This window comes from Zonotrichia leucophrys, chromosome 1 (assembly GCF_028769735.1).
Source record: "Zonotrichia leucophrys gambelii isolate GWCS_2022_RI chromosome 1, RI_Zleu_2.0, whole genome shotgun sequence".
NCBI classification, from domain to species: Eukaryota; Metazoa; Chordata; class Aves; order Passeriformes; family Passerellidae; genus Zonotrichia; species Zonotrichia leucophrys.
The window spans coordinates 64,544,540-64,569,716 of record NC_088169.1 but is presented as its reverse complement, the minus strand read 5'-3'; the positions used below and the strand labels follow the sequence as shown (position 1 = coordinate 64,569,716).

General features: G+C 39.9%; 2 protein-coding genes across 10 annotated transcripts; both read left to right on the top strand.

Annotated features, from left to right (window-relative positions):
- The first annotated feature begins 1 nt into the window (after position 1).
- Positions 2-10,261, top strand: CKAP2 (cytoskeleton associated protein 2). Of its 5 annotated transcripts, none has more exons than XM_064715369.1 (9): positions 2-130; positions 1,665-1,752; positions 2,529-2,604; positions 4,301-5,121; positions 6,113-6,278; positions 6,799-6,966; positions 7,480-7,552; positions 8,264-8,648; positions 9,511-10,261. In XM_064715369.1, the coding sequence occupies exons 1-9, from the start codon at positions 70-72 to the stop codon at positions 9,746-9,748; spliced, it is 2,076 nt and encodes a 691-aa protein (XP_064571439.1). In that variant the 5' UTR covers positions 2-69; the 3' UTR covers positions 9,749-10,261. The 5 variants fall into 5 exon arrangements, with proteins under 5 accessions (XP_064571439.1, XP_064571430.1, XP_064571413.1 ...); XM_064715360.1 differs by having other exon boundaries at positions 2,526-2,604; XM_064715343.1 differs by lacking the exon at positions 2-130 and adding an exon at positions 1,128-1,251 and having other exon boundaries at positions 2,526-2,604.
- A 777-nt stretch (positions 10,262-11,038) lies between these two features.
- Positions 11,039-24,749, top strand: NEK3 (NIMA related kinase 3). 5 transcript variants are annotated; one of them, XM_064727906.1, is made up of 16 exons: positions 11,039-11,180; positions 13,176-13,392; positions 14,206-14,299; positions 14,537-14,634; positions 15,672-15,755; positions 16,372-16,439; positions 16,558-16,644; positions 17,646-17,700; positions 19,258-19,458; positions 19,797-19,866; positions 20,484-20,530; positions 21,416-21,515; positions 21,948-22,070; positions 23,099-23,233; positions 23,902-24,028; positions 24,616-24,749. In XM_064727906.1, exons 2-16 carry the CDS (start codon positions 13,276-13,278, stop codon positions 24,680-24,682), a joined length of 1,473 nt encoding a protein of 490 aa, XP_064583976.1. In that variant the 5' UTR covers positions 11,039-11,180; positions 13,176-13,275; the 3' UTR covers positions 24,683-24,749. The 5 variants fall into 5 exon arrangements, with proteins under 5 accessions (XP_064583976.1, XP_064584313.1, XP_064584230.1 ...); XM_064728075.1 differs by lacking the exon at positions 11,039-11,180 and adding an exon at positions 12,495-12,580; XM_064727983.1 differs by lacking the exon at positions 11,039-11,180 and adding an exon at positions 12,878-13,075.
- The last annotated feature ends 428 nt before the right edge of the window (positions 24,750-25,177 follow it).

Sequence of the window (25,177 nt, the reverse complement as noted above, 5' to 3'; positions counted from 1 at the left end):
TCAAGCGCCGCGGCCGGGCCAATCGGGGCGGCGCCGGGCGATTCAAACGCTCGTTGCGCGGCGGCGGCTATGGCGGCGCGTGCGGCTCCGCAGCTCCCGGCTAGCCGTAGGTCCGAGCCTGCATTCCGCGGTAAGGCGGGGACAGGGACACCTGGGCACCGCGGGGCACGGCTGCTCCCCATCGCGGGCCGCTCGCTCGCTTGCCCGCGCGGGGCTGAGCGTTACCGGCTGCCGTTGCCGGCTCGCGCGTGGCTGCGGCGGGTGCGGGAGAGCCGGTGCGAGAGAGGAGCCGGTCGGTCTCTCCGGGCGGTGGGAGGGCCGGGCAGGCGCTCCAGGCGAGGTCGGAGACAGGACGGGTCTTGGTGGCAGCGCTCGCTGTTGTGGTCCTGCAGCTTGCGGGTGGGCGTACGAGACTTCACCCTCCTTTGGCAGGGCTGGGGCCGGTAGGGACCCCATCCCATCCCATCGTATCCCCTGCCCCAGGTAAGCTCCTGGGCTGGGAACCTTCCCTCATGACAAACGGGACGCCCTGGCGTTAAGCGCATCCTCTTGAACGCAGCAAGCGCGGCGCCGACCTAGCCCTGGCGCTCCTGTGCTTATTTACTTTCTGACTGGTTCGGCTGCTGCAGGTTGAAGCAGGGGAGCCGCCTTGGTGGGGCTCTGCTGTTCGTGCGAGGGCGGTGAGAGCCGTGTTTGAAGCAGAAGGTGCTGGGAAGCTCTGGGATGCACGCCGAGCTTGCTGGCAGTGGCAGCGCTGCTATACGAGCTGTGCTATCTCCTTCAGAAGCAGGGGATGGACGCCGCCTTCTGGAGCTTTGCCCAGAGAAGGGCAGGGAGGTGGGGAAGGGTCTGCAGCACCAGCCCTGTGAGGAGCGGCTGAGGGAGCGGGGGGTGTTTAGCTTGGAGAAAAGGAGGCTCGGGGAAATCTTATCCCTCTCTACAACTGCCAGAAAGCGGGGTGGAGCCAGCTGGGGACCGGCCTCTTCTCCCCGGTGACACAGCACAAGAGGACAGTCTCAAGCTGTGCCAGGGGAGGTTTAGGTTGGTCATGAGGAGGAATTTCTTGACAGAAGGAGTGCTGAGGCATGGGAATGAACTGTCCCGGGAGATGGTGGAGTCACTATCTCTGTAGGGACAGTGACAGCTGTTCTTTTCAGGATCACTTCATGCTGGTATTAACACTCCCAGTAGTCCAGCATTTGCACAGATGTCCAAGTGACAGTGGAAGAGAAGCAAACGATTTTACAGCTGGTCAGTTGGGTTCATGTGCATGATGCTTTTCATGTGTGCTATCCTTGCTACTGCCACAAATGAAAAGTGTGCTTGCTGAACCAACTGTGTGAAATACTGGACAGGCATACAGGAGACAGCAAGCCTGACTTCATGTTATAAAATTGTGTTTCTTTTAGCTTAACACAGCAAACCAGCCAATTTTGTGAAGCTGTGAAGTTACATTCAACCATCCCCTGAATGCTCCCTTTCTCAAGAAATGTGAGAATGTGTAAGCCATTGAGATGTGAAAATTAAGGCTTTCTTAATCCGTAGTGTCTATATTTTGTAATCTCTTGATGCTTTTCTAACTTAATTTCCTTCTTGACTACGAAAGTTTAGCTTACTATTTTAGCTGAAAATGTAACAAGTCTGTCTGTCTTAAAATTTGTTAGAACAAAGACGACAGAAAGTCCAGGAGTATCTATCAAGAAAGAAGACTTTTTCTGGTGTGACCATTCAAGAAAAGCAGACATCGATCAGGTAGTGTTTCTGCTATGGCTTATATTCTCTTATGTTCATATTCACTAATGTTCCTTCATTTTCATCTCAGCTGGCTTCTGTATGTCCTCTGATGCAAAGATACCCCTTGCTAACTAGAATGTTCATTTTCAGCCACATGCAGTAGTACCATGTCTTTTATATAACCTATCACAAAGCACCTGAGGAAGAATTTGGATTTGTAACTTTAAAACTGAGATGTTTTTCTTCTGAGTTGTCAATATATTTTTTCATAGTTGCTAGGAGACAATACTGCTTTCAGTGGTTTTGTAACTTTCTGGGTAGTCTGCTGCCAGCTCTGGTGCCTGACTGAAGGTTTTGGAACCTGTCAGTGTGGTAGGAACTATGTGTCCTTGTTCAGTCTTGTCTCAGACAGCCTGGGCTCTCATGATTGCAGTAGCTGAACTTCAGCTTCTTGTGCTACTCCTCCTTTCCTCTCAACTGCAGCGTTTAGAAACTTGACCTTCTGTAGCAGATGCATCAGACCAGACAAACTGGTATTCATTCTCAAACATGAGAAATTGCACTTGCAGTAAATTCCAATCTTTATGATGTAAGAAGGATGTTTTCTAGCCTGGGTTCTGATCAGCGGTTGCTTAACCACTTGTTTTTGCTGGAGGAATAGTGGAAGCTAATCAGAATTGCTTCAGTATGAGTACATTCTGCAGGGTACCAACTGAAACATGTGAACATCCTCTAAAAATACATCCCTTTGCTGCATGATTTAAGATGTCTTTTTTTTTTTTTTTTCTAAGCAGTAGCAGAACTAGGAGAGCAACTACCAGTAAACTGCAAGAGAAGTTACAGCTCTCAACATCTCCGAAGCCAGAAATGGTAAGCTTTTGACTGATACTTAAATACTGATGGCACTCTGTTTCTATGGCTACAACATTCCACGAGATAAGTCTATGTTGTATGACTCCCAGAGCATGAGAAGTTTGCAGGTGCAGAGGTGTGGTTTGTTAGAACTTTATTTAGTCACTGCTTATTATATGCTTTTTGGAAAGCTGCCATATTACAGTAGGAAATGGATTATATTGATGTTCAGTTTGTGCCCAGTGGGAGAGAGTTAAAGAGGATGCCATTATTGCTGAAATAATGCTTACATTTTAACAATATTTTTTAAGAATCTCAGAGGGGTTTTTGATACATTTTGAGTCTTTGGGGAAGTCATTTAAAATCTGAGTAAGGTCTTCTGTCCCAGTAAATAAGTTTATTGTCACTTGAAAGAAAGGCCAAAACCATTAACAAAACAAACTGTTGAGTGTGTATGTTTTTTCAGTGGTGTGCTGGCAAAACTAAGGTAATCAGAAGGAGATGCCAATACCTACTCAGAGTTTAAGGGAACATCTTCCATGTCCCATTTCATGTCACTTTCCTGGAATTAAGATGCAAATGGTTGTGTTGCTTATAAATAGCAAAACAGAGATTCTCCAGACCTATTCTCAGGGAAAGGTGAGGAGAAAATAGGCATAAGAGCTGTGTTCATGTTAAACGGTTTAAAGTTGGGTTTCAGAAGATTTGAGATGTGGAGTTCTTTGAGGAGAAAAATAAAAAACTTAAAACTTCAAAGCTGAATGTTGAGGAGAAAAATTGCAGAAGTGAGAACAAGTGGTTTTTTAGAAATTTCCTGAAGGTACATATATCTTTCTGTATAAATGTCTTGTATCATTTAAAGCTGAGTTAAGCTACATAATTTCCTGAAACAACAGTCCTCACACTCAAACTCTAGTCTATCAAATCTAACTACTAAGCCTCCATGACAGAGCAGGAAATGAGTTTTCTTATAGGTCAGGAGCATCTTCGTTAAAGTCTGCTCATGCAGACTTGTGTGTCATTCACATGGTTTTTTCCTTGCCTTTGGATATTTCACTCTTGCAAAAGCTGCTGCTTGGACAATGCTGAATTAGTTGCTGTAGTGCAACTTTTTTTGGAAGAAAAGCCTAGATTCCACTTTTCCTAAGGGGTTGTGCTGAAAACATACAGCTGATAGTTTCAGTAAAGCTGTGCAAAACTGATGTAACCATTCTCAAGTTGCAGCATCCTACATCTCCATAGTAAGAAAAGTTCTCTTCTGTTGACATCTCCTAGTGTCCTAATTACTACTTTACTCATTACCTTCTGCTAGTAGACTATTCACACTAAGTGGAGGAATGGTGCTGCCATTAAGTGATGAGGTATGGAAACAGTGATACTGCTCTTGATTATATACAACCTAAAGCAAGTTTCTGCTTTATAACTCTTCTAAGGAGATCATTTGGGCAGTTTAAAGCCACCAGTTGCTTTAAGAGGTTTTTTTCTTACTTCCAAGGCAGAATTTAAGCAATTTTTTATTTTTGATGTGAATTCTGCAGTAATAGTTGACAAATAATTTACTCAATAGTTATACGTTACTTCTGTAGGCACCTTTAAACTGGCATTTATGGTTAAGCACTTCAGTCCTGTGAATCATTGGAAGTCTCTTTGGGAACAAGTAACCTGCAGCATGAACATACATCTAACATTTCCATGAATTTGCTTTTGATTTCAGGAAAATAAAGAGAATGCTGATAAAGAGTCATGGGACCAATCAAGTGTAAACTCAGAAACAAATGTTACTTTAAACTCTTCTACAGTCCCACTGACAAGTTACATGGCAGGGACAAACTGTAATCTTGAAAATCAAGCTCCACAGAATAAAGTAATTGACATAAAATCTCAGCATCTATCACTTAGCAAGGCCATCTTGGAAATCAAAAGAATTAAAGAGAGGCATTTGACAGCAGAAAAACAAAATGCAAGTATCAGCGTACCCAAGAAACCAGCTCTTGGCAGATATCGTGGCAAAGTTATCCCATCCAAGATAAATTCTTTCTGGAAAGGAGCAAAAGATGAGGGGGAAAAGAGTTCTTTGCCAGACAAGAAGCCTTTTCCTTCTGCCACCAAACAAGCAGCAAATTCTTTGTCCACGAAAAGCTGTAATGCAGTTCTGAAGACCGTCAAAGTCGCAAACAACACTAAATCTGTAAAACCAAGTGGTGTCCTGCCATTTCAGAGCAAACCATCTGACAAAGCTGCTACTAACTCACAGTCTGGTCTGAAGAAACAGCTGACATTTACTGTGGCACCAAAGAAAGTAATGGTCCCAAAAGTGGCTGGTGGAAGGAGACCACAGCCACTGAAGGCCCCTTCTAGCAATCCCGATCGCAAAGTGCGAGATGTGAAGAAATGCGCAGATTTTTGCAAAGATGCACAACCAGAAGCTCTAGCCAGATCAACTTTTGTTGCTCCTGGTACAAAGTCAGGACACAATTCTAAAATGGATGAAAAGAGAAAATCTATTCTGCCAAAAGAGTCAGTAGAAGAGAGAAGGTAACTAAATTACTGTTGTAGCTTACTCTTGTAAGTTATTCAGGTCTTTTTCCCCAAGAATATCTAGTTTGATCTATTTGTTGCTGTATAGACTCTGAAAAACAGAGAAATAAGTGTTTCTTGATGCTTGATGCTCAAGGACAGCAGACTAAAATTTAAGGCTTAAACTGAGAAATCAGGATTTGATTGCAGGACCTTTCCAGGCTTACAACTTTTCCCACACAGTTAAAAAATAGTTGTTGCTGGAGCTGTTTTTTTAGTCTAAGTGTCGTGACAGCCTTAAGACAGATAATCCTGTAAATTAATTTCACATGCATGTCACAGATTTAAAAAAAGAAAATGACTGAGGCAGGATGTATACAGGCAGAAGCATCTTTACAAACTCAAGGAGATAACTTGTCAATGATATTTTTCAGTTTGGTGAGTGCAGCATAGACAATGGGTGGGAATATGATTCACAGTCTAAAAGTTATTTAATATTCCTCATATAGAGGTCCTTGTAGAAAGTCACATATACTAAAATTTTATGGTCTGAGGGGTGGGGTTGAAATGAAACATTAAAACTGAATTACACTTCACATCAGTTTCAGATTCTATAAATTGTGTGATAGGGTTGTTTTGGGCTTTTCTCTGCACTTTGTCTTATGATAGTAGTTTCTAGTTTTCCCGTTTGAAGTAGGATGGGATGGGGAGGGTAACACATGAATAATTTAGAACCTTTTTTCACCTTCTTTTGAAAACAGGGGTCTGTAACCTAAGTCTCTTGTTGCAGCTGGAAAGGAAGCAATAAAGTGCTTTAACCTGGTAGATATGTGTAGTTCTGACATTTCCGTGCAGATCTAAAAGGCAGCTTTATTCCTCTTGGGATTAAAAGAAGATTCAGACTACCTGGAAAGTATATCTTGGCGTGACCTACCCTAATTAATGTCAGTCAATGTAAAAAAACTGATGAAACATCTGTCACTTCAGCTAATAACATTCCTAAATGCAGAGCTCGCCTGGAAGAATGGAGGGCATCTAGAGGAAAAGTGATGAGACGACCTCCTATACGTGCAATTCTGGGACCCCACCCTAAAAGTGAAGAACAAGAATTCTCTGCTGCTGATACAGAAAAGGTCAACAAGACTCTGAGTGAATGCCTGCATTTAACAGAACAGGTACCTGGACCTCTACCTAATGAGTTCTGATCATGTAGGTCCTGACAATGCAAAAATCCTCTGGGCACTTTAGACCCACGTGAGTCAGATACAATACAACAATTAGGAGACTAATTGTTCCCCAAGTTAAGCAATATCATAGCTTTTGCCAACAGCTGAAGAAATTAACCTTTACTAACTCACTGAGCTACTGAATAAGTATAGGCAATAATGGTAATAATAGTAATTGAACTACAATGTAATGAGAGTAGATAGAAGGAATTAACCTAAAACAAGTTTGCATTTGCAGGAACTTGTCTATACTTCTGAAAAAGTCTGTTTCAAGTAGTTCTGAAGATGCTTGAACATCTTATGACCTTTTCCACTTACAATACAGTATAAATAATTCTAATTTGAAGAATAGGTGAATAACAATTCTGCCAAAGGAAAAAACCTTTTGCATTCTAGTTCAAAAGCAGTGAAAGTACAGCACCTCAATGTGTCAAATGCATTGAAGTCTTTACTTTTGTGTTGACTTTAGGGACATCACGGTGATGAAGCACGTGCCATGTTGGACGATCTGATACACAGCACTCCTGGGGTTAAAAAACTTGCAAAATATTGGATCTGCTGTATGCGTCTTGAACAGATGGGCCAACTTGGAAAGCTTATTGCTGTCTATGAGGAGGCCATTTTGGCAGGAGCAATGGTAAGCAACTTTTCTTAAAAATTGAGATTTACAATTAAAAGAAAGACATGAAAGTATGGCCTGTAAAATACAACTGCCTCTGATTTTATTAAATGCCTTTATAGTAGGAGGAGAGCCTCATGACCTACCTGGCCATAAAAATAATGGATTTGGTTTGTTCTGTTGCCACTGTAGGTACTAATTTGAAGAAGAAAGGTTTAGGATCATCAAATTACCTTAGTACCACTAGAAACCCAAAATAGAACTTAATTTTATACCTACTGATGGACTCAATTTCTGTGCTTTACTATTAGCATGATTTCAGGGCATCAAATACATCTTTAGCACACCAAATACTGAAAATACAGGATTCACTTGTGTTCTGACTTCACACTGAACAGCATTAAAGAAAGTATTTGTAATATGAAAATCATGTGGCCTGCTTCACTTTCCCTGTAACTATTATACCAATTGAATAAGCTGAGATAATTAATTTTGGAATTACTTTTCTAAAACAGTGCAACTTTCTTTCAGCCCAGAGAGGAATTGCGACACACACTAGTAGATACAATCAAAAATAATGAAGGTCTTTTCAACTCTGACAATGGTAAGTGTGAGTACTCTGTTCTAGTTATATGTATGATTTGATAGCCAACAAAAGGTGTTTAAACCATTTGTACTGATATAAAATTTAATTAATGGAAAATTTTCCACAATCATTTTACACTCAATTGTCTTGGAAAACAATCTTGGCTAAACAAATCCTTTTCAACAGTGAGCATGTTAAAATGATTGGAGATGCTCCTGTATTCAGACTTGTTAATTAAAATTTATAAAAGCTGTGTCATCCAGCTATTTCAGCCTGATAATCAAAGAGTAAATAAAAATACTCTTGTGAGCTAAAAATCAGTGCCTCTGACTCAAACTCCTTCACTACCCGAAGCCTGGTTGTGTTTTACGGCATAATGTCAATTAAAGGTTGTATATATTCTGATTTTGGAAGCAAAGTAATATTTCCTTTACATATAACATAACCTGTCAACTATCTGAACTCAGAAACTGGCTGAAATACTTGTTGAGACCTGCTTCACTTCAAGAGGATGACTTCTCAGGATGTGTACTTAGCCCGAGCTTTCAGGTTGCAGATTTGTAAAGGTGGCTAAAATTATCAGCAACTTAAATTGTTGTGGCTCAGACTTCAATGGACACTTTCCTGAAATCTTAGAGTTCTACGTGAGAATAAAAGTTATCTCTCTAAAAACATTCTCTTCAGTTGTAACTAATTGCAGATTTACTCTCTTCAATGTTGCATTTTCAGTGGGAACCATGATAGAAGCTCATTTAAGTGAGGTAGAGAAAGTCAGCAAGGAACCAAATCCATCTGCAGAACCAGTTCAGGAAACCTTCCAAGATCTCTGCCCAGATGATGACCAAAAAGAAGAGAGTGATAATAAGGAGGCAGAGACAAGCAGTGGTGTTATCAAAAAAGATGATTATGTAGACTTAAAACCAAGAGAGATCTTGCCAAAAAAGAATAAAAAGCACAAGGCTAAAGAACGGGCAAAAAAGAAAGGAAAATGCGAAAGAGAACAGAAGGAGGATGGCATAAAAAATACAGCCCAAGCAATTAATTCTCCTGAGAAAGAAAATGACACATCTTATTCAAGGAGATGCAACCCTCCTACCACGCCATATTTGGAAAGGTAAGATTGCTTCAGGTAACCATGGCAAGTCTGTAGTGTCTGCAGAAACTGTGTCCTGTTAAAACAGGCACTGCATTTATGAATATTTAGTTAAAAGCTCTCAAGAACCACATTTTTAGGATTGCTTCCTCTTCCTTCAGAATGAAGTATTTCAAAGTAAGCTTCTCTATTTACCCAAACTGTTTTACTTCTTGAAGGGCTCATTACAGAGTAACCAGACTTTTGTGACAGACATGTAAATTCCAGATTTAGGATTCCCTTCCACTGCCAACATGGCAGTAGCAGTTCTATACTGAGCTAGGTAAAGAGAAAGATGTCTCCATTCCTCCCCTTTTCAAATGTAGATAAGGTTACATGTCATAACACAGAATTAGTGAAGATGTAACTGGCCTGTAAAGATAATTTTAATTGTATCTTGAGGCCAAAACCTGGGTAGTAACCTCAATACAAACCAACTAATGCTTTTTTTTTTTTTTTTTTTTTTTTGCCATAAATTTTTTTCTAAGACAGTAGACTTAAGGAAGTTGTACTCAGCTTTAACATGTGATGGAGTTGGAGTCCTGGCAGCTGTCCACTGTCCCTTGCAGCAGGAAGAACAGTTTCCCCTGATGGAATAGGAAAGAATCTTTCTTTGGGAACTCTTTTCAGGAGGTTTTCTGGGTTAAAATATTTGCCTAAGAAAAGAGTTTCTTATCTGGTTTTAACTGAATGAATGGAAAGGGACCTGTTTCCTTTAGCCATGGGAATGGGAAAGAGCTGAACAGAATCATGACTTGCTGTTTCTGCTCATTACTGCAGAGGTGACTTGTATGATGGCATGACTTATGTTTATGTTTTTGGTTTGTTGTCTTCTTTTCCTAAGTGTGAAGACGCATCCTGAGGCAAATGACTGCAGTTCTAAAGATCTGAAACTCATAACTCCTTTGCGATATTCTCAACGCATTCGGGAGAAGATGTGCAAGCTGCCTGATGCTGTTAAAGATCAAGATCCATGTGTCTCTTCACTTGAGCAGCCGGGAGACTTGGAATCAAAAGCCACTGTGTTTATTCACAAGCAGAGCAATGCCCTCCAAGAAACAAGTGCTGAAATAGAAGAGTAAAAGTAGTGCTATTGCTACAGGGGGGTTAAAGATTTGATATTTTTTAGGGAGAGTTGAAGGGTACTTGTTTTATGCAGCTTTAAGGAAAGGAGCTGTCTAAAATTTTTATGGACTGCCTGTGTCACTAAATAAACTTTTAAGTTTCTGCCTTTTCAAAATTTTAACAAATCTATCCTGGGTTAAGTACTAGACTAAGCACTGTTGTCTTTATGTGGACTATGTTTCATTAAATTTTCAGTTAAGGACTAGGTAGGTATAATGCTTCATGTTAGTAGCTCATGGTGGTACATTGCTAATACCTACTTTGTTTGCTTGCTGTAATTCCTATAAATTCCTTAGAAACGTGCAATCTTTTAGTTTAAGAAAACAATGTCGGTGTTCCAGTAATACAATGCCTACTCTGACAAGATTTAGCTTTGAAAACTGAAGCCAGCTAATAAGGTGTGCGCTGAATTTAAACTGTTTTATCTAGTTTTAGGGCTGCTTCAATAAAGCAGAGTTTAATCTCTTCAATTACTGAGCTTTGTTCATTATGAAGTAATCCTAGATGAGATCTGATACACTGCCTTACCATGTGACAATTTTTATGTTGGTTTTTATTAATCTGTACTATGCTATACTTATTACACTCAACACTTTAGTTGTGTTTGTTTATAAGAATGAGCGCCTGGTGTGGGCTGTTGGGGTCCAATCTGGCTCGCTATGTACCCCAGACCACACAATCTTACACAGGGTAAAAGGCAAAAGACAAGACGTGGTCTTCTCCACGTGGGGGCAAAGTCCTAAATTTATTTCCAGGTGACCCCCTAGGTGGAAAAAGAAGAGCCCAGATCCCTCATGGTGGGAGACTTTTAAAGCCGGGGGCATGGCGAGTGGAGGAAGGGGACCACAGCCCCTCGGGCTGCCGGAGAACAGGGGCCGAGGAGGAGTAAACCTGGGACAAACCAGCACCACCGGAGCCCTTTGGGGGAGGGAAAGGCCGTGCACTACAAGCGGGGACACCAGTGAGGATACAAACATGCTCTTCTGTGCAACAATACAGAACCTAGTGCGAATCAGCTAAATATTTAGTGCAGTACAACATTTGTTCTTTAAAGATTAAAGCTATTTAGTCTGTTCTTAAGAGTGAGGGGTCAAAGCACAACACTGCCGTACTTCCCCCTGTTTCCGTTGCAGCGCCCCTTCAGCAGAGCAACAGTGCCAAGGCCCCCGTTGAGGGCCGGGCGGGGCCAGCGCTGCCGCCCGGCCCCGGAGCCAGCACCGCCCTCCTACCCCAGCCTTGGGCCCGCACCGCCTTCCTTCCCCGGCCTCGGAGCCAGCGCTGCCGCCCTCCTCCTTGCCCAGCCCCCGCCCCAGGCGAACGCGGGCGGCCCGGGGCGAGCGGCGGCGGAGAGCCGGGGCCTTCCCGCCGGTCTCTGCCCGGCCCGCTGAGGTGAGTCCCCAGCGCGCCTTGAGGGGCTTGGGCCGGGCTTGGGCTCCTCCTCTTCAGCGTAAAGGAGCCGGAGGAAGCAGAGAGCTCGTCAACCCCTTTGAACACCGTGTGTGCACGCAGGGCACAGAGGATGACTTAAAAGCACCAAGGTTTTGAAAAAAGGGTAACAACCCCCTGCTGCATGAGACATCCTGCAGGAGATGTGTTTGTAGCTGGAAAGGGGATCATGTGCGAGTTTCAGCAGCTGTGGGCGCTCTCAGGAAGGCTGGGATTAAGCTCAGTATTGGAGGACAGGACATAGCCTCACGCTATGCCATGGGACTTGCAGGTTGGATATCAGGAAGGTTCTCTTCCCAGAAGCAGAGGTGATTAGACATTGGCATGGGCTGCTCGGGTATGTGGTAGAGTTGCCATCCCTGGAGTTGTTTAACTGGATGTGGCACTCAGTGCAGTGGTCTAGTTGACGTGGTGTTGGGTCATGGGCTGGACTTAATGGTCTCAGAGCTCTTTTCCAACCTCATTGATTCTGTGGTCCCCTGATATAGTCTAAACGTAGCGACAGGACAACTGGGAACATTTCAGAAGTGCACGAGGGAAGGTTTACACTAGACATTAGGAAGCATGTATTTGCTGAGAGGGTTGTTGAACATCGGAACAGAATTCTTAAGAGAGGTGGTCAATGCCCTAAACCTCTGAGTGTTCAGGAAACATTGTCATGATGCCGCTGTCACGCTAGTTGAACTTTTGCTCGCCCCTGGGGTGGTCAGGCAGTTCCACATGATGACTATTTTAAGTTGCTTGCAACTAAAATATTTATTCTATATCTACCAGTGCAGCTGTCCGTGGCCTTATTCCTAGTGTCCGGCTAGCAAGAGGGCGGCCAACAGCCCACTGCAGTCGGGGGGAGTCAGTCCCGGTGGTAGAGCCCCAGGGCTGGCTGCTTCAGGCACCCCTTGGCGTCAGTGGCCTCGGGCTGTGCCTGCAGGGAAGAGGTCTCGGCGAAAGCTGCTGTGCTGGTTGAAGGAAAAGGAGTCGGACACTTCCTGGGGTCCAAATAGGTTTAATTGCCTCTGGCAATCCGACGTGGAGGACCAGGGACCAGCAGGGAGTGACAAAAGACAGTGGCGGGGGGGGGGGGGGGGGGGGGGGGGGGGGGGAAAAGAACAAGGGTTTTAAAGGAAGGTAGAAACCAAAGGAGGGGTTTACAACTAGCCAATCCGGAATGGGCTTAACATAACAGACAACATAATGAAGCCAATAAGTACAAATTAAAGGAGGGGCCCCGGGACCTCAGCCAACCACGAGCCCCAGTAAGACGAAGGTTCTGGAAGACTGGGAGGTGTGGAGGGTGATTGACTGGGCCCAGGGAGGAGGAAAAGTTTACTTAAAAGGGAATAAGAGTGAGTAGAAATTATATAACATAGGTAATTGACGCTAAACGAAGGCAGGGGTAACCATAGCAACATAACTGCCAGCAGGGCTATGGCGGGAAAACTGAAGAGGGCAGAACCATTTTACACAAAATGGGGGGGGGGGGGAACAATACATAACAGGAGGGAATATTACAAAAAACTTAAAAACACACTGCAACATACCAGTTCTTGAAGTCTTTGCAGAGTAACTTTTACCAGTTTGATCTTGTTTATGCTGTTTTAGGTGAGAATTGTCACTGGAAGATTTAAGCTTGTTTCTAATAATATGCCTGTGAGTTTTCTTTAGTGTCATGAATCTGAATCCGCCTGCAGGAGTGCAGGTAACAAAAAGGAGATGCAAAGTTGTAAGTCTATAACTGACATTTTTGAAGAGATGTGGCATTTTAAATTAAAAAATGCAGAAATAGCACTATAATGTTTCAAATTTGACTTTCTGGAGGCCTCATCTTCAGTAAAATCAAGGTAACTGTGCAGGGAAGTTGTGTCGTAGTAATGCTGGACAGTTAGGTACCCACATTTATCACCCCTTCTTGGTATTTTGTTTGGGTCTTTTTTCATGCAGGTTATATTAAGAGAAAAATTTAAAAAGTGTTAAGGTACTGACAAAGTTTAGAAGATAATCCTGTGAATGAAGAAAAGTGTTGAAACTGAATTTATAAAGAATGGAAGGATACAACGTGTTGGAAGTACTAGGAGAGGGATCCTTTGGCAGAGCTCTCCTAGTTCATCATAGAATCAATGACCAAAAGTATGTAATGAAGGAAATAAGACTTCCAATGGTAAGTATGACACAAATATGGCTTCACCCACCACTTAAAAAAGATAAAATTTAAAAATCCTAATTCTGGGTGTGTTTTTGAAACACTGAACAGTTTTTCTGAGAGTTTTGTGTGAGCAAAACTAGACAAGTGTGTGGTATGGTTACTGTACAGCTACATCTTGGGCTGATGTTGTTGGTACTAAGTGAAGTACATGGTTAGATGTTGGGATTTTGGGAAGTGTAGCAGGTAGGAAGGCGCTTCAAATGAAATCCCTGTTTGCACTGATGCCCTTGGCTCGATTGCCATTGATTTCACTAAAATGCAAATTTCATCTTCAACGTCTAATAATGAAATTAGTGTCATATTACTGCTGGTAATCAGCTATTTTGGTTACATTCTCTGCACTCAGCTAAGCTGAAAGTCACAAAATGGGAGGCACTGGCTTTCTGAGGCCAAAGCTCAGCAAGACCTGGGCACTTGGCCTTATATTGAGTTCATGCAGACTATCAGCTGTTTCAAAGTCAGTGTGTGCTGCTTTGTTATATAGTTCTGCTCTTTTAAAATAGAAAAGGTCATTAATTGAAATAGGAAAAGATTCTCTCCAATTTAAAAAAACCCAACAAAATACCACATGCCCAAAAAACCTGAAGAAGTCTTCAGCTAGTAATAAACCATAGATTAAAAAGATGGGGCTTTTAAACTTTCTAAATGACTTGAAATAACTGAATATCAATTCTTTAAAATATTTTTCTTTGAAAAGTGAGGCACTTTATGTGTATACTTGAACATTTGTTAGTGTGAAATTTATAGTAAGTGTGTTTATATTTTCAGTCTTCATCTGGTGTAGAGAATTCTAGGAAGGAAGCTGTTCTTTTGGCTAAAATGAAACATCCAAATATTGTTGCCTTTAGAGAATCATTTGAAGGTAAGTATAAAAAATTCAAATTCCTTCATTTATTTGAAGTTGCATACTTCTGAGGGATTGAGATTACTTTCTTTTTTTTGTTTATAGTGTGTATTATAAACAAAATGCATATTTGTTGTAACATAACACATAGCATGTAGTTAAAGCTTTCCAGTAAAAAGTATTACATGTAGTAAATAATCAATACATATCCTGCTAATGAAAATACTAATTATTCTTAAATTACCAAAAATTTAGCTGAAGGACATCTGTATATAGTGATGGAATATTGTGATGATGGAGATCTAATGCAAAAGATTAAGCACCAAGGAGGAAATTTGTTCCCTGAAGACATGGTAAGAAAAGGCATTGTTTTGAACCAAGGAGACTGGGAATCCTTTTCCATGTAAACAGTAGGATGCTGCATAAACCAAATTAGAAATATGCTAACATCTTGATGAAACGAAGTCACTTACAGATAGAATTGGGGAATTAATTCTTTTATAGTTTCCAGCAGATCAGGACAAGAATTGGACTGAAACGAATTAAAAAAAAATGCTGCATGTATCTGAAAATTGCTCACATTGTTTGAAAACCAGTCAGGTTTGTATGCAATTAAGTAGGAATTTTACACAACAGTTCAGGTAGAATTTAAAGCATAGTAAGAGCACTGCCAATGGGAAGTGAGCAAACTACTCTGGTAAGATAAATAAAGCTAACCAGGAGAATAAATGCTTGCATTTTATGTAGCAATTAAACCATTTAGTTTAAACTATTCAGTATGTGCTAACTCCCTTTACCAGAGAAGCTATAAAATTACATAGGAGAGGGTTCAAAGGGGCATTGTAGTGAATAGAAGCTACTTCCTGCTACAGTTAGGAGCATCACCTTCATCAAAATAAAAGGACCAGAAACCTCAACTGATTGAACATTTATATTTTCTATGACCTTTAAGAGTTTTCTTTTGTACTTAGAAAGGAGCACATTTCCTTTTAGAAACAGTACATTATTTCCATGTGAGTTTTGGTTTTGTTTGTTATTTGGTGCTTTGGATATTTTATCTATTTGCCAATTTACTTTGTAACTTTAGTTAACTTGTTTTAAAATGACCATGAGCTAAAGCTCAAGGTAGTGATTCCCAGCTTCATTATTGCTATGTATTATTAGAGCTTTTTAAACACAGGTAATAAACATTTCTTCTGCAATGTTAAAATATAATCTGTTCTAAAGAACTCAGTCTGTCATGCTGGTTGGAGGCTGTTATGCTGGAGTTACTTTTTACACCCAAATGTTCTGAATATGCTTTTGTTTTCCTAATTTTTTTAAATCTATTAGTAAAGTGTTCATTATATTGCGCATTGAGGTGTTACAACTCTTAGCTACTCTTTTTCAGATCCTTCACTGGTTTGTGCAGATGTGCCTGGCTGTGAAGCACATCCATGATAAACGTGTGCTGCACAGGGATATAAAATCCAAGGTGAACAGAACAAGTTTTGTTGCATTAATAAACTCTCCTGCATGCAAAAGTTAAACCCTCTCTTTTGTAATTTCCCGTGACTGCTAAGTTCTGTGGTTTTTATTTAGGCCTAAGTATATAATATAAATGAAATTGTTGAGTACATGGGGTGATGTAATACTGTGGATGTAAACATCATCTCAGTATAGCTGGTCCTTCATATCCACACTGCTGGTAGCACCAATTGCTTGTGACACTGCATATAACTTAAAAGAATTACAAAACTATAAAAAAGTGTATGGATTATGCAGTTTGCAAATATTTTGCCTCACAATTTCTTCTTTTTCGCTCTTCCTTGTAAGAAAGAGGGAAATTCAGAAGAAAGTGGACCCTTGGTTTGAGTATAGCATAGAGATTAAAACAATTCTAAGTTCAATTCTCCCTCTGCTACTGATGCTGAGGCCTTAGGCCCACAAAACCTTTCTGTTTTGGTAGAAGTATTAGGAGAAGCAAGTAAAAAGAAATACAGAGACAAAATATCAGAAGTGGGTATTGCTGTATTTTCTGTATCTCCAAACTGCAGAGATGATTCATAGAAGAATATTTAAGTATGTTAATCTTTGCTCTTGAAATGCAGAATGTGTTCCTCACTCAAAGTGGAAAAGTCAAGTTGGGAGATTTTGGATCTGCACGCCTTCTTGCACAGTATGTGGACATCCCAACTGATCTCAGTGGTGTCAAGCTTTATTTTACCATTGACAAACAGTACAGAGTTCATAAATCATTGCTTCTCACCTGGCATTTCCTCTTTGTCGTTTCATAGTCCAATGTCATACGCTTGCACCTATGTGGGAACTCCTTACTATGTACCTCCTGAAATATGGGAAAGTCTGCCATACAACAACAAAAGGTACTGGTGTTTTCAGTGGTCACAAATAATGGATGGGTTTTTTAATTTCTATCTCAGTCTGGCTATGTGTCTTATCCATATTTGTTTCAGAGAAGATACTGAGACAAAGAAAATTTACAAAGAGGTAATTACATTTTTTTTAAGATTATAGTGCATAAATTCCTCTTTTCTTAGGTAGCTAGAGCTCAGTATCTTTAGTCCTAGAAGTCTGAAAAACAGTGTGCAGACCTCTGTTTGTTTGGGAGAATAAATACATACATACTTGTGTGTATGTTTTAAGTGTGTATATATCCACAATCATAAGTATGTGTTGGTATCTTTTTGCTGATCTTATTTTTTGGGGGATGGTTGTTTGGATGATGGCTGATGGATGATTTCTAACCCGTTCATGCCAGTCTTGATCATGTAAAGATAATGGCACAGAAGGGATTACTTAGAGAGCCCAGTTATTCTGGTCCTTATGCAAGAACTGTGATTGATTTCCCAGGGGAGGCAAGAAACCTTCTACAGTTCAAGTTGTTTCCTGCTCTTCTTGCAAAAAAGGGTTCAGTTGCTTCTTGTGCAAATGGCAGTACACACTTTTGGTAGAAAATAATGGGGTTTTTTCTCAGTAAGAGAATTCTTTTTGGCAGGGCCAGAATTCCAGCTCTCAGGATTATGTGGCTGCCATTTGATGTTAAGGGCCATAGAATACAATGACTTTCAAGTGCAAAAGGATAAGTATTGTTGGAGCAAATTACTTGAAGGACATCCTAGGAATGAAAAGCCACCTGCCACTGTAGGACAGTCATCTTCTTTTACATCAGGGTAGGATGAAATAAGGAAGAACATTTCCACAGGAGAGGTTAAACACATAATTATATTGTCTTTTGTGATTACTTACATTTATTTTTAGCTTATTCAGCTCAGTTATCTACACAGATTAAATGACACATTTTTAAGCGAGATACTGAACTGTAAATTTCTGGCTCAAAATTTTTCATCTCTCTCTATATCTACAGTGATATCTGGTCTCTGGGGTGTATTCTGTATGAGCTGTGCACTCTAAAACACCCGGTAAGTACAGCTTTATTGGCATGAGAAAAGTTTTGGAATTCCTTAAAACTTAATTAGCTGTACAATAGAGTTGACTGAAGTGCTTGCTGCTGCTTCCAAAAGAGGGAAGCATTGCTCTACCCTTCCTGTACCTCCTCCACTCTATGCTGCTGTTTCAGCAGTTTTTAGGACCTACTGCACCCTTCTGTAGAAGACACTATTTTCAAATTTGTTAGAAAAAAATCTGGTTTTTATTTGGTTGATTTTCCTCAATATCAGTGAGGTGATCTCAGCATATTCAATCCAGCAGCTGCCAGACTGGTTCCAGATACCTGCAGTTGTAAGAGCGTTGGATTTTGCAGGATCAGGATAATCCCAGGACACAGTGACAAAGACACTCAAAATCTTTGCTAATAAAAATATATTGTGTGCAAGTAGAGCTACTACAAGGTACTAAGCAGGAGGCATTTTGCATCACTTGCATCAGTGATACACCTTTGCTTGTCCTTCAAATCAAACAAATCACTGTCCAAGCACCATTCTCCTCTTGGGACAGTGGGGACCTTTGTGAATGATTCAGTCCTTCTGTCATTTCTGGGACACTGTCTTTTACAGTGTTGTTGCTGTGTTTCTTATGTGTTAACATCCTCTGGCTTCTCTGTACAGACTTGTAGGTAAAATAAGAACCCTTATCAGGATATGTTTGTTTTGCAGCAAAATGAGATCCTAATTGAGGGTCATTTTTTCTTAGTTTTCTATAAGCAGCAGTTTTCTTTCATTGAGTGAATACTATATCTTGAAATCAGAGAACCACAGAATATTCTGAGTTGGAAAGAACCCACAAAGTCCCAGCTCCTGACCCTGCAAAGGACAGACCCAAGAATGCCACATATGCCTGAGAGCATTGTTCACATCCTGTGTATCAGCAAAAGGTTCTCCACAGCTGCAAGTGCTGGCTGTGCAAGAGTGTGGAAGCTTACACTGGTGTGACTGAGTGATAAGGGAGCCTGTGCATAGGGTTGTGTTAGCCTAAGTAGGTCTGTGGCACGTCTTTGGCAGTGTCAGGGCTGTTGAGGCAGAGCTCAGAGCCAGGGTTCCAAGGAGGGAGTATTCTTCCCTTATTAGCGGTGTTGAAAAGTTGTGTGTCTGGTTTGATGTGATGGTCACGTATGTTCTTGCATAATCTATGAGCGGTCATACAAAAGATGACACTCCATAGGTGCTTGGCACCCTGCAGCCAAGCCAGTGGGGTGTAATCAAAGGAAACTTCCTGCATGAGAGTTAGAAGTTCTCAGACATTAGATTTACAAGAGGATGTTTGTGCTTTTACAGGCTATTTTTGATGAATATTTTAAATCAAAGCCTTCATATTTTTGAGCTGTTTCACATTTGCAGTTCGAGTCCGATCTCAAGGATATGAATTGATGAATTTGGTTTCTGTAAAAGTAAAATTCAAACAATCATAAATTTATAGGAGTAATTCCTATCTGCTTTTCAGTTGTAGAAGTTAAATTATGTCAGCTACTTTTTACCTTATACTTTAACCCTGTGCTCTAATATTAATTTATTTTAATGCAGTTTCAAGCCAAGAGCTGGAAACATCTCATCCTTAAGATATGCAAAGGGTCCTATGATCCACTTCCATCTCAGTATTCCTATGAGCTTCATTACTTAATAAAACAGATGTTTAAGAGAAATCCCCAGAATCGCCCATCCGCCAGTACTATTCTTGCAAGAGGCTGCCTAACCAAACTTGTGAAAAATTGTTTGCCTTCTGAGGTATGGTGTATTCTTTGTCTCTAGATTTCAGCAATACTATCTGCATTTTAGATACTAAATCCTTTTCATTTCTAGTTTGTTATAGTATAACTATAAAAAGTAGTGTGTACGTCCTACTCTAAAATACGTACAGCTGTAGACTTATCAGAAAACCTGAGCTTTTAAAAGTGTCTCTCATGAAAATTAAAGTTGGATGTTGACTGATGCTGATAAAATTAGATATTGTTAGCTGAAACAGTGCACTTGTATAATGAGTCTATTTTTAACAAATAGTATATGCAATAATTTTAAGAAGTTTAAAATGATACATTACTTGCATCTCTTCTTACACATTTCAGATTGCAAATGAGTTTGAGCAGACATTAAAGGAAACCAAGAAACCTGAAGGCAATGCAGCAAGACAGAAGGGTAAGACAGTAACATTTTTTTGATGTAAGGAATGACAAAATGAGTAAGAAGTATAAGATCTTAAATACAGCTATGAAACATTAGCATTATATGTCCAAATCTACTTTTAATTATTTCAAAATCGAATATTATTGAACTTACATGGAAAAATGCTTGAAGGGTGTAAATTATATTTCAACATAAGTAGAGTGCAAAGCTGCAATATATGTATTGTAAGTCTTAAGACTTGTGCTAGAAATAAACTTTTCTTTGCTAGAAATAAAAATAAAGTTTTAGAATCAGCAAAGCTTTTAACAGTGGCATTTATTTTAAATACAACAGTTCTTTCTTTCCCAGAATATGGTGAAGCATGTTATGTTGATTATTTAATTTTTAGAGAGAGAATGTTGGACTTTTTTCTTCTGCATAAATTTAGCTACACCACAATTAGTGCTCATTTGGAACAGAATAGTAGCAGGACTGTTGAGAATGAGCTGTGCTGTCAGAAGTGTGAAGAAGCTGTCACATAATTGTCATTGCTTGGTTCAGTGGAATTGCTGTCATACCTCTGGAATACCACCTTACTACAAGTGTTTGATAAAGTTGTTAACTCTTGGATCTCTTTGTTAATCTGTCAGGTAGTGTCATGGCTGGGAGGAGCTCATACCATAAGACAGAAAATAGAGTAAGTGTTCAAATATAAATATAACATTTGTATTTTAGTAATTTAAAATATTCTGTATTATAGAAAAGTTTCTAATGAAAATTATTCCTATGCTAAACCATAAATCAGCCTATAAGTGTTTAAATTGCAGGGTGTGTTTCTCACCAGGCCTTTTGATTCTTTCCATGTTAATTTCGTTCCAAAGTAGATCTTTTTATAACCCTGTCAAAACAAAACCCAACCAAAAAAAACTTCTCTTGTCTTTCCATTTTTTTTTTTTTTTGATACTGCAAAAGATCCGGTTTTTTTTTGCTTTTAGGACACACTTAGAACTGGCTGCTGTGGAAACAGTCTAGTCTGCACATAGTTCTCACCAGTTTTTAGGGCCCATATGAGATTTCAGGAGAGGAGAATTAAGTCACAGGTGGCCAAGATGTCCCCTATAGGTACATTACCATATCCTGACTCAGCCATATTCAGTATATTTTTTAAAAGTGTGTTGCCCTGGGGCTTATTTTATTTTCTTTTCACAGACTTGTCAATCTGAGAAGTTTAATCTTTGGGTGCATCTTGTTTTCCCTGGGAATGTAAATAATTTATATTGTTTGTGTTCTTAAATGTGAAAAAACCCCAAAGAGAAATTATATTATATCAAATAACTATGTGTGCCTAGCTTCAGAAACTGAAGTTGTCTGTCATGGCACACAGTGTGAAATACAATGCCATCATAGATAGGGTGCAATTGCAACTGGCTTTAAAATGTTAGTGGTTTAGTTTTCAAATCCTCCAATCTCTAGGCTAGGTATTTTATAGCAAAACTGAAATAATTAATGCCACATTAATATGACTGCTTTGTTTTTCTTGACAACAAGGATAATAACTAATGAAAACTTTACTCTTTTAAAGCAAAAGAAAGATGAAAGCAGCAAGCATAGCCCCTTAGAAAGGAAAAAGGCTGAGGGTTTGAGTGAAGGCACAAGGAAGCAAAGGAAATCTTATCAAGAAGGTAAGTTTGGCATTTTTAAGGCTGATGCACTTCCTTCTGTGCACTGTACATGTCAATGATACAGCCATTTAAACAGGTGGCTTAAACTAGTCTCAGGTTACTCAAGACAAGAAAACCATGCCACCATCAGTAACTTCTGCAAGTACATTGACTCATACTGCTCATCTGAGATTAAAAAAAAAATAAAATACTCTTGTCAAAGTAATAAAAAATGGTTGCTTGAAAACATTTGGAATAGAGTAAATGTATGGGGAATGCTTTATAGTTGAGATTTGCACCCACAGAATCAAACATCACTGCTAGTTAAGAGATTCTTAGTCCTGCTTTGCCTGGACAGGGCAGTCTGGACATGGAATCAAGTTAGATGCTGGTTATCACGGGTTTTGGGTTTTTTTGTTACCATTACAATGTCAGTTTCTGCTGTCCTCCCAGGAAGTACTGATCTGTCACACGCCCACAGAAGGCAATGGGAAAAGAGGATATCCAATACTGTGCTGGATGTCCTGGAAAATGCATCCTTGCTTTCTTCCAGTGTTAGATCTGAAGAGACTGAAAGTAAGATTTAATTAAATGTGCTTTTAATTCAAGTAATGTCAGTGATTTTTTACAGATTTTTTGAGCCAAAATTTATATGACATGTTTAAAATTACATTAAAATAATTTTAAAATACTTCATTAACAAACACTCAAAAAGTTCACTGTGCTGAAGAGAATTTCTATGTATTTTTGTGTGACAGGAAGATTGCGGAGAGTGATGAAACTGACAGATAACAATAGCAACCCTAAAATTATAATAATCTCTAAGAAATTATCCTACAGTCCTCCTTTTAATACACCATTTGTGGAGGTAGCAGTGAGGAATTCATTTGGTACAGAATGCAACCACCTGTCTTTCAAGTGCAGCATACTATTGGGAGCATAAAACATCTACAGCTCTACTTTTGTTGTGATTTAACCTACAGGTTAAGGCCAGTGACAAGAACTATCAATGATGTACCTCAGATGTGAGGCAGAGACTTTTCTTTCTTTTGATTAAAACACTTAGCATGAGGTTTCTTCTGAGAAAGCTTTCAATTTTAAAATGTCCCTCAATTGTTACGATTGTTTAATGTGATTGAGGATATGTGTTCTAGGTAAATGTGAATAAATGCTGTGGAAATAAATAATCAAGGTATGAGTAGTCAGAAAATTCCCAAGCTGTGGTAGGAATGTTATATGATAGTTATGCACAGAGCAAGGAGAGTGGACAGAGGAATGCATGTATTTAAGTGTTCTGCTATTAAAAGGCACAGAAACAGCCTCAGGCTTCATTTTTCAGACTTGCAGAGCCACCACCTAAGTTTGCTGAGACACTGCCTCCTCACACCCCTCAGCCAGTTCCTGTGGGCTCCCTGGCCACAAGGAGGTTCCACTGTTTCCTCAGTTTGTTGAGAGGACAGTGCTGTGACAGATGGAGTTATCTAGACTATTTTCTTCCTGTTTCATCCTGTATCTCATTTCTCTCTTGAATGTGACCTTGAATGTAATCCACACTGCTAATGCAATTTTGTGTAAATAACATTTGTGAAATATTTTATACCCAGGTGGTGGTGTTATAAATTACAGTGAAAATAGGCCACGGAGGCAGTGGAGCAAGGAACCCCCTCAGACCCTGATGGACATGCTCAGCAATGCAGATGTCAGCTTAGCATTTAAAACATACACAATTTATAGACCAGGTAAATCCCCATTTTCTGGGCAAGCATTTTTGCGAACAGGTTTATTAATAAAGGCTTTTTCTTTTTTTTTTTTATTTTCTTTTTTTTCCCCCCCATACAGAGTTCCTATGTGTACAGATCATTCACTTGGGTTCATATTACAACAGGCTAGTTTTTGGGGTTTACCAAATGAAAAGTGGACTTAAAAAAGCCAAGTTTGGAATTCATGACTGATTGTACATCTCCACTACAGCTCCTCATGATGGACTTCCACTTGCAGCTCAACAGCTGAATGAGGTTGTGGCAAAGCACAGAGGCCTGCTATGTGCTCCCTCCCCTGGGCTGTGTGGTGTGTGTGTTAGGCAGATGCAGGAAATGCACTGTAGCCCCATCAGATAAATTCCCCCTCACTGAGGCAGTGCTCTCCTGGTTTGAGGGCAGGGTGGGCAGATGGCACAGCTGAAGACAGTAGCTGCAGTCTACAGATGTGCACAGCCACAGTCACAAATGTTTGTTCTGCACTTCAGCTGCCTTACTAGGTTATCTTCCCACCTGAAATAGATAACAGCTTATCCTGGAATCTGCTACAAACTGGGGATGAATTAGACTATTTTGTATTTATATTCTTAATAGTTTTACTTTAAAAATTAAAATATTTTGATGACATTTTAATTTTTATATTTTCAAAGCTTCTGAAAATATATTGAGAGGTCCACTTTCTGATGAAAGCAAAGCATCTGATGAAGTAGATGGTGAACATGAAGCTGTTGTCATAGATTCTGAGAGACTTGAACCTAGATCTGATGAAGATGACACGTAAGTGCAAGTGATGTCCTTGCATTTACGTTTTCTTTGGTTCCTCAAAGAGATTTTTCCATAACAACTTTCCCCTGAAAAAAAAACCCACTAGTTTTCTCAGCATCTAAATTAATCCCTCTCTTACATAATGAAATTGAAATTTAGTAGCATTTGATCTCTTACAATGTATGAACAAAAATGCTGTGATTTTTGGATGTGTGTATGTTTTGGGGGTGGTTCTCGGATTCTTAGAATCTCAGATTGTGTCACTGTTTATTTTTGTGGCACCTAGAGATGACTACCTAGGCCTGTATTGCTGCAGTTCAGCTGCAGGCTGTCAATTATCAACACATTTTCAGTCTCTTAATATATTAATTTGTCTTTGCTTTTGATAAAACTTACTTTTGTAAATTCCATAGAGAATCATAAAGAACCATTTAGGTTCTTTAATCACAGTGGGGCAGGAAGTAAGTCTCTTGTGCTGATATTTTTAACATAATTTATCCTAATTACAAGGTAATTTCTTTTGGGGAGAAAAGCAATTAAAGATTTGTGAAGTTGTGTTTTGGTTTTCAAAACAACATTTTTTTGAAATCTGTTTTTAGAGACTTTGAGGAAGATGACCCAGACTGGGTGTCAGAACTGGAAATGGTATTGAAACAGAGCAACTGAAAACCTGAATTTACCTGCGATGAGTGAAGTTAGGTGGGCTGGTATCCAAGTTGTTGTTAATAACTGGTTATTCATTAAATAATTTCCATTAAAAAAAATCTGAGTGGGCATGTTTTCTGTATCACAAAACCAAGGCTGGAAAATGCACAGTAAACTTTTTTAGAAAGAACACTTGCAGATAGCTAAACAAGTCCATGTATTAAATATGTTTGGAGTTGGTAAAAGCTTTGCAGAAATGTTCAATCAAATTATAGCATTGTTCAGATTGTCCTCTTGCAATATTCCAAGGAGATGGTGTAGCACTCTGAGAAGGTGTAAAGGTGTTTTTCCTGAGTACATAACGAAATGCAGCATTGTGCTGGGGGCTGATGCTGAGTGGATATCAGGTGCCACCAAAGCCTCTCTGTCACTCCTCAGCTGAGCAGGGGAGAAAAAATTTAATGAAAGGCTCATGGGTCAGGATAAGCACAGGGAGAGATCACTCACCAGTTACTG